This window comes from Hirundo rustica, chromosome 5 (assembly GCF_015227805.2).
Source record: "Hirundo rustica isolate bHirRus1 chromosome 5, bHirRus1.pri.v3, whole genome shotgun sequence".
Classification (NCBI taxonomy): domain Eukaryota; kingdom Metazoa; phylum Chordata; class Aves; order Passeriformes; family Hirundinidae; genus Hirundo; species Hirundo rustica.
Genome location: NC_053454.1, coordinates 50135474 through 50149797, shown reverse-complemented (window position 1 = coordinate 50149797; position 14324 = coordinate 50135474). Strand labels below are relative to the sequence as shown.

The 14324-nt window shown below is 37.2% G+C and overlaps 1 protein-coding gene across 4 annotated transcripts in view; it reads left to right on the top strand.

Annotated features, from left to right (window-relative positions):
- The window catches only part of RAP1GDS1 (Rap1 GTPase-GDP dissociation stimulator 1), a 90071-nt gene that overhangs the window by 20655 nt on the left and 55092 nt on the right, over nucleotides 1-14324 (top strand). For 2 of the 4 annotated variants that reach the window (XM_040064279.1, XM_040064277.1), the window contains exon 2: nucleotides 11528-11635. In XM_040064279.1, coding sequence (XP_039920213.1) covers nucleotides 11528-11635 — 108 coding nt within the window. Of the gene's footprint in view, nucleotides 1-11524; nucleotides 11636-14324 lie in introns of all 4 variants that reach the window. The other 2 variants (XM_040064276.1, XM_040064278.2) reach the window with 1 other exon arrangement.

Genomic DNA, 14324 nt, shown 5'->3' with positions numbered 1-14324 from the left:
TACCCATCAATAAATAGTGACAGAATCAGACCCTTACCTATACAGTGAGTGCTTGTCCAACAGAGATTTTAGATTTAGATCAATAAATAGTGACAGAATCAGACCCTTACCTATATAGTGAGCGCTTATCCAGCAGAGATTTAAGATAGAAAATGATTGCCGTAACTTGCAGACTTTATGCTTGATTCAGAGATGTTGAGGGATATGACTGAGGAGCAAGCATTACTAAAGCACTCTTGTAACTGAAATAACATTCTTGTCTGACTGGATTTCTTGCACCCCAGACAACTGACCCTCGAGCTGAGAGTCTGCTGCACCATTCAGTGTTATTTCACCTGTCCCTTTGGGCTCAGTATTATGCAGAGGCGGATGACCAACATTACCCCCGCAAGACTTGCAAGATTTTGAATCCTCCCTGATAATTTGGCTATTGCAATGATTGTTGAAGGCAGCAGACCAGGCCAAACAAATTCACTGTTATGTGTTAATGATTTATACAACCTCATCACATGGACTAATAGCTTCACACAAAAATGAAGTCATTGATGGCATCACCTAATACAGCCTCCTGTGCCAAGCTGGGTAACTTTGAAGCTGGATCAGGTCACTTAGAAGGTTGGTTGTTTGTTTTTTTTTTTTTAATGGAGGGTGAGGGGTTTTTTTGGCAAACCGATTTTGATTTTCCAATACAAATTTGAATATAAATTACAGTATGAGATGTATTTTTCTGTATTAAATACACGTCTTTAATCACAATGTCGAGAGACTAAATCTAGAACTGATTTTGGCACTAAAAGATACACAGATAATATACACTGAGAATAGTCTCCATCTGCTGCTGAAGCTCTCTCATTGCCCAGAGTGGTTCTTGGGATTCCTTTCCCTTTGAAGATTTTTGTCAGTGAACATTTCTTTAACTTGCTGTCTACTGAGACTTCAGCTCCCTCTCCCCTACTCCCATTCTGTTGGCTCTGAGCAGGTTGAGCAGATTCTTACTATCTTTGCAGTTTTGGAAAAACCAGGCACCAAGTTTTCACTTTCGCTTTGTATTTGCCTAATGAGGAACTTAGAGCAGCAGTAGACTGAACAATCCTAAATGCTAGAAAAAAAATGTATAACCCAAGCAACACCCCCAAGCAAAACCTCAGCAGTTTACTTTCAAGGTTAATTTCAAGATTGCATGTAAGTAAACTTGTTAGAACCTAGCCATCTGTATACTATTAGGTGCATATTTGACAAAAAAAAGGTGAATAAAAAAGCTGTCAAATGACTCTTGAACATTCAAACAGCTTAAAAGCTCTTTGTGTGGTAACGTTGGCACAGCTCCTAAGTGACCAGATGGAATTTTATTAACAGCCAACAGGACAAGGGCTGAGATTTTGTTTCTTAACTTACTATTTTTGAAACGCTTGTAGAGGATGTGCCAGAAAACTTGATGTACTTTCATACTACGCAAAATAACACATATACCTTCTCTTAATGCAAAGATGAAGACTGCTTCAGAGGTTGTCACTTCTGTAAGGCAGATAAGAAGAGAGTTAGGAGGTGTGTGGTAATTTAGGTATCACTGCTCTTTAGTGGATTTCAGAGGTGTTTTAATATACACAATTTGTGGTCATATTAAAAGCAGAACTTAGGAACAGGCTTTCTAATAAACAGACTTAAAGGATGTATTTTATAAAAAAGAACAAAAAATACCTAAGCATTAAAAGAGACTTGACTTTTGATAGCAGTAACCACTGCTGATAGTGACGTCAGATTTCCATTTAAGGATTCTGGTGAACATATTAAGACCATGCAAATTTATGTGACTCCTCCTTTTCTGGCATCATCATGGATTTATTTATTGTCAGTAAGAAATACATGAAAACTAAGAATCTCCATTGTCTCCAGTAAACCACAGGATGATGATTAGTCCTGAGGGACCTGAGGTTGTTCAGTCTGGAGAAAAGAATGCTAAGAGGAGACATCTCACTCTCTACAACTCCCTGAAAGGAGGTTGTAGCAAGGTGGACATGGGCCTCTTCTCCCAGGTAACTGGGAAGAGAAAATGACCTCAAATTGTGCCGGGGAGGCTCCGGTTGGATAGTAGGAAAAATTTCTTCATTGAAAGCAGGAAAAGGCTCCCCAAAGAAGTGGCAAAGTCACCATCCATGGAAGATGTTCAAAAAATGAGTGGATGTGGCACTTTTCAATATGGTTTAGTGGGCATGGTGGTGTTCAGTCAAAATGCTCAGTCAATGATCTTGAAGGTCTTCTCCAGCCTTAAAGAGTCCATGATTCTATGACCTTCAAACCAGACAGCTTAAAAAAAAAGAAACAAAATCTGTAACACTCTGTGGATTCATGGTTCACCCTGTTCCTTTCAGGTGCTTCCTTTCCATATTTAAGGCTTTCAGGGAACTCATGATAGCTAGGAAAAGCTGTGTAGTCAGAGATTAGTATTTCATGACATCTGACAGAAGAACACTGATGTGACATAGAATTAGAGCTAGCAGTACCAATTCTGAACCTGGGTATCTTACCCAGACAAAATTCTCACTGTTTCTGGTAAAAGATTGCCTGAGGGCTTTATACAGAATCAAACCCTGATTTGTTCAGTAACTCAAGCTGGTGTAAGTGTAGTTATGACACAGATTGCACCGTGTGCTTGTGCAGTTCATATGGACTGACTTGCAGAGGGCAGGCCAGAGACAAGACCTGGAGCTTGTTGAAGTCATAGAGAATTTTTCTTAGTTCTGGAACTTTGTATCCTCAGCTTAATATTACCTTGTTTCCATTTGTTTGTTTGTTTGTTTGTTTGTTTTATTTTTAGGCTCAGTAAGAAAAAAGAAAAAGGTAATTTTGTTTGTCAAAAAAGCTAACAGTAGAGTAAGCTGGTTAAATTGATTAGGAATGTATACTTTAAGTCTAAATTGTTGTTCTGCATTATAATATCCTACAATAGTCCATCCAGACTAACTTGTAGCATTACATTAGTGTTAATAAGTTAATAAGCCATATTTTGTATAGAACTTGGAAAAAGTACAGAGTATTGGCAGTGTCATTAAATTATGCCACAAAAGAAATCAGTGTTCTAATATAGTAAGGGAAATAATTTAACAAAAAATATTTAGGAAGGTGGAAAGTGTTTTCCTCTTATTTATTTGAGTAATGTCTAGGTTGGCATTTGTAGTCAGCTAACTTGAGTCAGATTAGGATCAAGACTTTTAAGAGCAGGTACAGTCAGAAAAGGTTAGTAGTGTAGGCAAATATCATCTCAAAGAAAAGATGAAGCTGAAAAAGCTTGATATGTTTCATTTTAAATGTGCTGTTTCTAGACTGTATTGTTTCAGTAGTTTAATTTTCTTCTGTTTGTTTTCTAGCACCTGTTCTCTGTTCTTGCTGTCGTGACTTGACAAAGTGACTCTTGCTTGCTAGATTAAAAGTGCTTCAGGCAGAAATCATCTGGAGGAGCAGAAAAGGAAAAGAAAGAAGACAAAAGAACATAATAAACCACCTAAAATAAATTTAAAAAGAGCCAGTAGAGAGATGCAAGCCTTGCTGGCTGCATGTGTGTGTGCATGTGTGCGTGTGCATAGACGCATGCAGACATGCAGCTTGTCTCTTCTATACTGCTCCATATGGTTACATGTAATACAGCATTGTAGGGAATGATAGCTTTGATTAATATTAAGGTTACTCCTTTTTTGCCAAGATCCTTTTTCAGTCATTTACTGACTCTTCAGGAAGAGTTACATTCTATTCCAGCTGTCTGCTTTAGGCTGTCCATTTTAATTTGCTTGATAAGTTTTTGCTTTAGCATGAGCAAGAAATGGGTTTGGACTATTGTCTGAACAGTAGTCATTTCAGATACAATTTTGGTCCAGTTGTTTTTCCTCCAGTAATTTTTTTTTTCATTCTGTGCATAGGGTGGGCAGTAATTTGGAATAATCTGGTGGAGGAGACCTTCCCTTGCCTTTTATATTGCAGTACTTTGAAGCCATGTCGTAGACTAAGGAGGGTTGTATGTATAGGGAAGCATTTACAGTTGAATATTCCCACAAAGAACTGGATCCCCTTCTGCCCCATGTGATACCTGACGCTTTCTTGATACTTGCCCATGACGTGTTGTGGTCTGCTTTATAGAAGTGCTGAGTGCAATCTGTACCTGCATCAGAAGACCCCTGAAGAATCCAGAGTGTGCAGTAATTCTGGAACCTGAAAATCTCATGTTGAAAACCCCACTTCCCACACCCTGAATTTCCAGTCCTCCCATTCGCTTACACAGTGCATTGCTTCCCTCGTACTTTATAAATACTCTCCAAAAGCAAGCACATTCATAACCTTGAAGCATGATGACATAATGTAATGATAGCGACTTTATAAGTGCCAGTGAGAAAGGAAATGATCCTTCACCTTTTAGTAGTACCTGATAAATAAAAGGAGAACCACTTGCCAAGAAGGAGGATATGAAAAGACATTCAGCTGTTCTTTGGCAAAACATTTGTCCTGAAAGAGAGAGGTGTCCTTTGGATGAAACGGTATTTTTCATGTGTGCATCTTGGCACGCACTCTGTTGTATGGTAAATATTTCACATGGTGAAATATATGTGGGTTGATTCCATTCTGGAACTTGGTGTGTTTAAAACCATTTCTATAATATGAGTCATTAAAGAGCAGGTACCTGGAGAAAAAAGCTATACGAAAATACGATGTGCAAATACAAATGCAGTCTTGTCAATTAAATTGTAATTCTTTACAAATTGGTAGCCATCTTGATGGTTTTTTAAACTACTGCTAGTAATACAGTACCAGAAAAGTTCTTTCCATAAACTGAGAACCAAATTATTTGAAATAATTACTTTTTCTATCATTAGCTGATTTTTAAATGAAATTTATCCACTACAGACTCCCTTTCTCAAGCAATTTTCTATTAAATGAAAAAAATCAATTTCATTCTTCTTCTAGGACTGGTTTTAAGCAAAATCTTTTAGGGCTTTTTGTAAAGCAATAGAGTTTTGTTGATTCCACTGAATTTTGATCAGTTTCTTTAGACCTTTAGGTAATTCCAGATCTGCAGTGTGTAATTATGAAATAAAAAGATATCTAAATCTGTACGTTTTCCTAGGAAAGAGAAAAAATCTTCCAAGCTTCTGCAAAATCTTCTGAAATGTCATTCTTATAGTCTAGCTTTTGCAAGTCATGATTTAAGTAAGAGAGGATCATTAATGTGCAGAAACCAATTACAGCAGCTACAGATCCATATACCTTGGCATAGTGTAAATGTTTTTTATATTGCAATCTATTGTTAGTCTGTGGCTACATTAAAAATAATATATGAAGGTATTTTCAAAGGTATCAAATGTCCTCCAAGGTAGGGGGCGGGAAGCAAACAGAAAATTTGCATTGGCAAGAGATTCCAAACATCCTGACTGCTGGTTGATGCCACATTTTTCGGTTTCTATCCTGATTTTGAATACAGATTGGCTAAGTAGCTGTTAGTGTGTATAGGCTGACCTGATAATTACAAAAACTAATTAGGTAGCGTAGTGCTCAGGTGGCAGTGAGTCATGGCGTGTCAGTGTTTTCAGGTAATGAAAATGAAGCTCCATGTCAGAAGAACAGATGCAGAAGCAAGTGGATAAATGAAAGAGTAACAAGTCTCTAAGACCAGATGGCATGTATCTAAGATTCAGAAAGTGTTTAAGAATGAAGCAGCTGAACTGCTGTCAAAAATAGACGCTCTCATTGAAATTAGTTACTATGCTAGAAAAGTAGAGCAAATGTACCTAAGTAAAAGACAGGTTGCAGGAGGAGCCCTGCAGTTAATGATCCATCATTATATCCCTGAGATTAGAAATTCTGTTGGGGAAAAAGCGTTAGCTCACCTCAATGAACATGGTAACCCACCTCAATGAACAGAAATAAACAGGGCTTCTGGTTTTTTTAAAAAAAGTTCTTTCCTGATTAAGATGTAGCTCTTCTGGCATTACTAATCAAAAGCTAATTCTTCACTGCTGCCCTCTGACAGCATCTAGGTACCTCCTGATTAGGTGCCAGGTTTAAAAATCTCCTGGATGGGCTAGGAGCAAAGAGTTGTCTAATGGTGGGTTTGGGTGGTTTGGCAGAAATATTGTGCACTTGGGAGCACTTGAGGGCAGCTGCTACAAAGAAAGGAGGGAATGGAGTATTTTCAGCAGTGGGCTGAATGTGAGAACAAGATTCTTTTGTCCTCAATAAACTCTGTATTTGGAGTATTTTGCATGTTGATGTGAACAATTTGTAAGGGGCTAGGTATCTTCTGAAAAAATACCCAAGAGGTTGTGTCTCGGTTTATATAGGTTCAAAAAGGACTCACACTGTACATTTCTGCGAGCTTATTCAATGTCCTGAGAGCTAAAGGTCTCTCATAATTTTGCACCAGTCCTCTGTTTGCTTTGGGGAAGTGGCATCTAGGGTCATTAAAGACCAAAGTTTTGCTACAGATCTCACCAGCTGCTGGGCTTTCTGCTGCAAAAAGTAATTCAGGTCAAATACATAAATCTCACCCAAACAGATTATGTGGCTGATCTTTGTGTCAGGTTCTCAAAATATCGCATCAGAATACACTTTTCATCAAAAACAACTGTGGTGAGCCTGGGGTGGATTGCCCCAGTGGGTTACTTTGGACTGAAATCCTAGTAAGTTCAAGTCTGTACAAGAAAATGATGTAGTTTCTGCAGTCTAGCCCATGTACGTATACGTACTTACATTTTTAAGAGATTTATGCTATTTTAACGCAAGGAGACCCATAAAATGGCATCATTACTTCTGCTCAGTTTGATGTCTCATTGCTTCCTGAGAGGCAGTGGAACAGACTGATATTAATACAGCCACCATCCCTGTAATAGCAGAACTGCTCAAACTTCTTTTTTTATCTGATCAGCATGTTTCGGTATGTCCCGTTTCAATATCTATTAATTTTGAGTTCATTATCTGTTAAATTGCATGTATAATGCAATAGTCTGTTTAATAACAACATGTCTGCATCAACCAAGTGTCAATCAAAAGATACAGTCAGTGTTATTGATATGTTCAAAATACTAATTTTGTAGAGAAAATATCTATACTGGATAAAATGTTATAAGATCTATGAAAAACAAACAGTCCAGACAAAAGCTGACCATCTAAGTCATTAGCTGAGATGTTCTAAATACTTTATTAATATCAGTCTTGGATTAGGGCTTTTCCTGTCATTTGGGTGAAGACACTATGGACTCAGAGCAAAATTGGCAAGTTGGTTCTTACCCTCAGCAGCTACTTGAAAGACTGTTGGGTACCTTTTCCAACTTTTTGCAGTCTAACCAGCACTCCTGTGGCCCTGACCCTAAACAAAGTTCATCAACTACCAAATTTTTACTAGATGAAAGAACAGTTCTTTTGTATAAAACAAGTCAGTGACTGCAAATAGGAATGAGTCACAGAAAAGCTCTTAGAAAAAAGAATACAGTGAAGTGAAATGGAATATTAAACCATCCATTAATGTTAGTTTCTGACTAATTCTCTCCATAAAAATAGTTGCACAAGAGATAGGAAAAAGTTGCAAGAGATAGTAGTAATACTGTGCTGCCAAAAAAAAAAAAAAAAAAAAAAAAAAAAAAAAAAAAAAAAAAAAAAAAAAAAAAAAAAGTGGGCAATCGAAGTATTCAAACTGCCTCATTTTTTGTGAGTGTTTTTGCAGGAGTAGTTATTGGGGAAAACAAAGTGTAACCGTAGGTGGAATGGGCCAGACAGGTCTGACAGCTCTTGGCAGACTCCACTTGCTAACTTATCAGTTTGTAACATTGGGACATATAGGATTAAGGTGTGTGGGATTCAGAGTTTTTTGTCTAGGTAAGATAACTGTTTTTCTGAAAGCAATACAGTAAGCCACATATGAGAGACTCCCTGTGCTTAGGGTCATCAACAAAATAGTTGATATTTTTGTTAAACTTCAGACTTCGTGCCATGCATATTCACAACATGATACCACATTGCTGGCCAACTGTACCACAGGAAACATTACTAACCAATTTTTATATCTACTGTCCTAGTCTTGCACCTCTAGATCTTCCTAATGTGAACTTCACATGACTTGCATGTTCACACAATGTACCAACTCACATTTGTCTGACACTCATCCCGAAAAGATTCTTTATATTGCTTTTATTTGATGGGGTTTTATTGCTGAGAATCTGATCAGCCTATGCAGCAGCAAGCCTATTGGAAACAGCTTCTGTAGAAGGAGAGGAAGGGACACAGAAGCAGGAGATGATCACAAGAAAACAACAGGGGTTTTGTACTTGGAAAAGAAGCGTTTGCAGCTTCTTCTCTAAACAGCGGGTTTAGGGCAACTGTGAAACAGCAGGAGTCGGGAAGCCTTGTGTGAATATATGGTGAGAGCCCTCTGGAACACTACAGCACTTCTCTCTGAATATCCCTGGCAGTGTCATCTCAGACTATAAGGGTTTGTTCTTTTCAGGACAACAAAAGGAGAAAAAAAAAAAAAAAAAAGATAACAAAACCTCAGAATCTGTTGAAGGTCTGTTTACACATGTCCAAGGTTCTTGGGTTTCAAGTAACTGTCTCTTTTAAGGTATCAACTCAGTTTGGAAAGGAGACAGACTAGGACAGAAAGTAAACAGAGTTCTTTCTTGAAGGATGATTTCTTCCCTCTGTGCTCCTGGCCTTGTGACATTGTGTCAAGAGATCTGTTGTTTCTACGGTATTCCGATTGTTTTCTTCTTTAGTACAGAGTGATTAAGTGTCAAGCTGCAAGAAGTTTAGAGTTGTAGGCTTATTAGAAAATCAAGGATTATTGTAATTTATTTTCGAAGCACACTTCATGCATATGGTTTTTAAATTAATCTCTACTGTTATGGTATTTTAAAAATACTCACAGCATCCAAGTATACCAAGTGGAAGGGCAGTTTGGCAGACAGTGCAACATTGTTTCATAAGATATTTTAAAAGTAGGATGGCCACAAGCACCATTGTCACAAGTGCCCATTGATACATGAAGTGTGTCTAAAGTTGCGCTTAAATGTTCATGTATGTCCATGGGAGGTGCCCATGCTTGGTACCGTGAAAAATTGAGTTCTTTGTCCTAGGGAATGAAATATTTGGATAGTCACTCTTGAACAATTTTGCCGAAAATGCATAATTTTGCGTATCATCTGTAATTGTGTAGTATTCAAATAGTGGACTTTCCCCAGAAAACCTTTACATGGCACTGAGTAGGAAAATAGACTGGAGGGTGGTAGGAAAATAGACTGGAGAGACTTCCAGCTCTCTTGCAGGTTCTGATGTGGCATGGAGTGAAAGAAATAACAGGTATTTTATATAAAGCACGCATCTCTGCACAGAAAAATGAAATAATAAGTGGGATATGGTAATTTATTGAGCACAAGTGAAGTAGAAGAGGCTGTAAGAGAGAAATAAAATCTGGGTGTGCTCTCTGACAATAGTCTGCAAAATCTAGCGTGACTGCGAATTTATCTTTGCATTTTCTTCTTCCCCAGATTGTAGGAACCCTTGCTTTTCATATACATATAGTAGGTTGAGTTTTCTTACTGTAAATGTTGCTAAAGCTTCAAAATTAAGTGTGTGAATTTACAAGGAGATGATGTGCCTATAAGGAAGGGAGAGAATTAGTGCTGTTAGCAGAAAACTGAAGAGAATATGAGAAGGAGGCAGATGAACAATGTATAAGAGGAGGTGGAGTGCTCATTGTTAGATTGTAGTACTGGGGCTGGTCATTGAGTACCTTACACCTGTGTCTTTTGACAGATTCTAGTGGTATATCCTGAATAACGTATTTAAGCAATGAGACTTTGCAGTGTGTGCTCAACTCTACTGTTGGCTAAATTTGATTCAAGAATAGTGCTGCAGTAAGTCTGCTAGAGAGTAATGTGAGTATGAGGGGAAATAAAATTTAGGATTTTTTTTTCCCTGGTAGCTTATTCCAGAGGTGACAGTTCAGCGTAGTGAGGAGGTAGTAGGGAGAAAGGTTTTTAAGATCTTCAGGAGCCACAACCAGATGTGGTTGCTCAAAAGGCTTTTACAGTGTTGCCAGCATACTGCTGGCTGTCTGCATTTGGGAGTGTTGCTATAGTGTTGCTAAGAACATGTTCATTACTGAATAGACAAAATAATTGCCTGATCATAGAAGCATATAAACAATTTCATGTATAAATACTGAGCACTTCAAAAAGTTAAGTATCTCACCTTTATCTGTATGGAATATTGAACTACAAAAGCATATGCTAATAAAAATTGGAAGTGGAACAAAAGCCACAGCTTTGACTGAGAAGCAGCTCCAGGAGTGAGATTCTACCCTCTTCATGGGATGCCTGCTGTGTCTCCACTCTTTTCATTTGCACCATCCCATACACAGGCAAGTGAAGAGGAGGCAAAGCACAGCAGGTGTCGACTCACCTGTCAAGGAGGCTTCCTACGCTGGTGGGAAGCTCCAAGGCAGCGCTGGCTGCTAGTCAGGCTCAGAAGATACCAGTGATGCATTGAAAAGAAAATGCACCTATGGCTGTGTCGGGTTGGGTCAAGGCTCTTGATCAGCCACTGGGAACAAGAGACACTATTTAACATTATTTGTTTTGAGTAACACTTTCTGCTTGCTGTCAGAGTTGGCATGGAAACTGAATCAGCACTGATTTTTAAAAGAATAGTCCTTTTAGAGTGAGGTTAGTCATCAGTGGGCTTACCAGAGGCTCAGGCTGCAGCTGCCAGCACTTACACCTTGCTCAAGAAGGGAGAGAATCCTCAAAATGGTAACAGTCATACTACCCCAGCCTTTACTGGGCAAATAGGTGTCTTTTGAGACTGATGTCATCTCATTTGCATTTGGGTGGTGGTGGGGTTTTTTAAAGAGGGAAGAGCAAATTATCTGAAATCCACAACAGAACTTTCTTACTCCAAGAAGATGCCATCTGTTTTTATGGATCGGTTGAATTTAAAGAGTTAACACTCATATAAACAATGATGCTTGTAACATTGTGGTGGAAACCAACATCATTCTTAAAAAGCCCTAAGCTTAGCACTAGGCGTCTGTGAATAGTCAAGATGAAAGCCTACACAGCATACAGAAATTGGCATTTTCAATTACTTTGCCTCTATTGATGAAGAAGATCAAGATATGCTTATTTCTGTTCTATTTTATTCCCACACACAAGGGGAGAAGCAAAGAAACAGCTGCTGGTTTTCTGTACTGGTGAGGCTGAGGAAATACTGATGGATAAATTGCTGTTCAGTGGCATTTCATAAAGCACCTGTTGTGACATCCTGTTCTCAGATGCAAAATGATAAATGTATATATAAATTTGAAAAGTCTACTTTCAACTATAACCTTTGACTCCTGGCTTTTTGTATCCTCAGAGTACAGACCATGCATGTCTTCTTCATTGATACAGGAACTACTAACTTTACACTAACTATTCACATTCAAGACTATAGTGCTGTTACCAAATTGATGAGGACACTGATTTCTTTTTCCTTTGTGTTTATCAAGCAGATAATTTAAGTGAAGCCCTGAAAAAGCTGAAGATAACATCCACTGACAGCACAGCAGATAGCTTGGAGGGATGCTTGGACTGTCTGCTTCAAGCTCTGGCACAAAACAGTAAGTTACATGGGCCTTTAAAATTTTAAATTATATGAGATCAGTGAATTAAAATGTGGCAGAAAGACTGACTCAAGCAGTAGGCTACTAGATTGGCTCTATTGAGTTTTGGGAGTTTGTAACCCATATGTCTGCAACATTCCGGTAGTACTGAAGACAGGTAACAGGGACAGGTAAATGCCTGAATATTTGGAACAGCTGTAGTCCATTCCTTTTTCCAAGATGAAGTAGAACACTTACTTTTTTAATTGATCGTTCAAGAAAAAAAAAGAACAGAGATGGAGGAATAAGCCTGATAAGATGAGGAAAAGGATGAGGGAGCTGCTTGCTAATTCTGGTTGAAAGAGCAGAGTTTCCCATTTGTAATGTATTTCTCGTCACAATTCTGATCACAGATTTCTTAGAATATCCAAAGATGGTCCAAGTTTGGTATGTAGTATGTAACAAAAATAACATCAGAACAGAACAAGATGTCATTTTCAACAAAAACTTTAGAATGCTTGTCCCCACTCCCAGTAGACAGAAAGGTAAGGTTAATGAAGATGACAGTTTATAAAACTTCTCTAAGTTTAACTTTCTTAATGCTTCAGATTGTGGCAGAAAAGAATGTATACAATTTTAGGTTGAAAAACTCAGGATAGGTACAAGCCATGATTAAATTATTTTGTTTGAAAAAAAGAGTCCTTTGGAAATATTAATACACTCAAAATTACAAGTTATTAATAAGTCTTGTCTTTTTTCACATGATGGTATTCTACCAATCAAAGCCTTTTGGATTAGTTGGTGTAAAATACTTGATGAGGCTTTTCGTGACTGAATATAAACACCATCCAGATCAAGTCAAAAATGGATTACAGCAGCATCTGCATTTAATAGTAGTCCATTTTTAATTCTCACTATTTTAGGAGATTATCAGCCAGAAAGTAATAAAATCTGTAAGGTTTAGATCAACCACCTTTTGAAGGTGCTGGATGTATTTATGGGGTATATCCAGTACTTTAATCCAACGTCCAACTGCATTTATTTCTACTTCTTTTAAGCCTAGTACTTAAACAATAAGTGCTAAAAAGATGATCATATGAAAAGTGACAACTTCTGTAAATAACAGAGTTTGCTGTTTTGCCTATGAAGGTCACAAAGCTGTGTCAGAGAACAAGTCTGGCAGATGCAAAATAATTTTACTAATGTATAGCAAACTTTGTGATACTTTCTTGCAACCAGATGACTCTCTTCTCTCTCAGTCTAGGGCTTTGCTCTTCTTTCCAAAATCTGTTCTCTTCTAGATTTGTAACTGCCAGATCAGATAAACAGATTATTAGGATTTTGATCTCTCTTTTTGGGGTAGTTCTAGAAAATTTAATCTCTCCACAATTTCTCGTGCTCTCTGTGTGTAAGTCAGTGACATGGGTATAGCCCTGCTGAGCTGCCCTGTGATACATATCTCCACATATTTACATTTGCCCAGGATTGAGGCCAACTGAAATAATGCACTGAAAATTATCAGGGTCAGATAGGACAGGTTTTTTAAACAGCTTGCTGGTAATTTAGGAAGCAGTATATCAATTCTGTTTCAAGTGAACTGGACACTTCCATACCTAAGTTTTGCCAAGTCTCTATGGACAATGGGCTTTAGTTCTCAAGGTCATCTAAGGATTTTGGGAACAGACTTCTGGCTTGAGATAATTTTATGAGAACATCAGTTCATTCAAAAGACTTCAGAGATTGAGGTAAATTGCATATAATAGATTGATTCAACAAATAGATACAGAATCAGGTTTCTAAATGCTTTCTCATAGCTCTCATCCATCCAGTTAATATCTTAATATGGATTTGACTAATTGATTTTTAATTATAGTGTATATTAACACATATATGATACCTAGTTATGAGAGACACACCGTACCTTTGTGTCTGTGCATAAATTATTACACAATAATATTGAGAAATCAAATTGTTTATATAAAAGTACCTGTTAATTGTAATGCAGAAATAACTTAAATAATATTTCACAAATAGTTATTCTGCTTTCTTTTAGTATATTTTCATGTGTATGATTAAATTAATGAAGTATCATTTATATTATAGTTCAGTAAATCATCATACTAATGTGAGAGAAAAAAGCCATGCGAGGAATAGTTTGTTTTAAGAGAATTTTATAGAACTATGATTTTCTTGAGAGTTCATGGTAGTATTGTATTGTAAATCACAGAAGTTAAAGTTTTATTCACTCCTTTAAGACTTGGAGAGAAAAATATTATTTTATATTATATAAAATTTAGTACATTACTAATGTGCTAATACAACCCACTCCCATCTACTGCCAGCCAAAATTGGTAGTTAAACTGAATGTTACTACAACAAATTGAGATTTTCAGTAAAGGACAACTTCAGGTTTGCAGAGTGCATGTAAACATGAATGTTTTAGTGACTGTTACACTGCTTTTAATTGGTATCTGCATGCAGCATAGGTTTGTGGCTGCTGCAAAATGTTAAGTTCCCTAGTCTCTAAGAGTACAGTGAAAGTTATAGTTCCATTTATTTTAAATACAATCTTTATGTTTCCATTATGCTAAAACATTACTTTCTTCTCATATTTTCTACTGTACAGAAAGAGATGACAAAGTTATGATGAATATTGTAACTTTTTATTTCTTTCTATGTAATCTGCTGTGTTTTCTTTTTTTTTTTT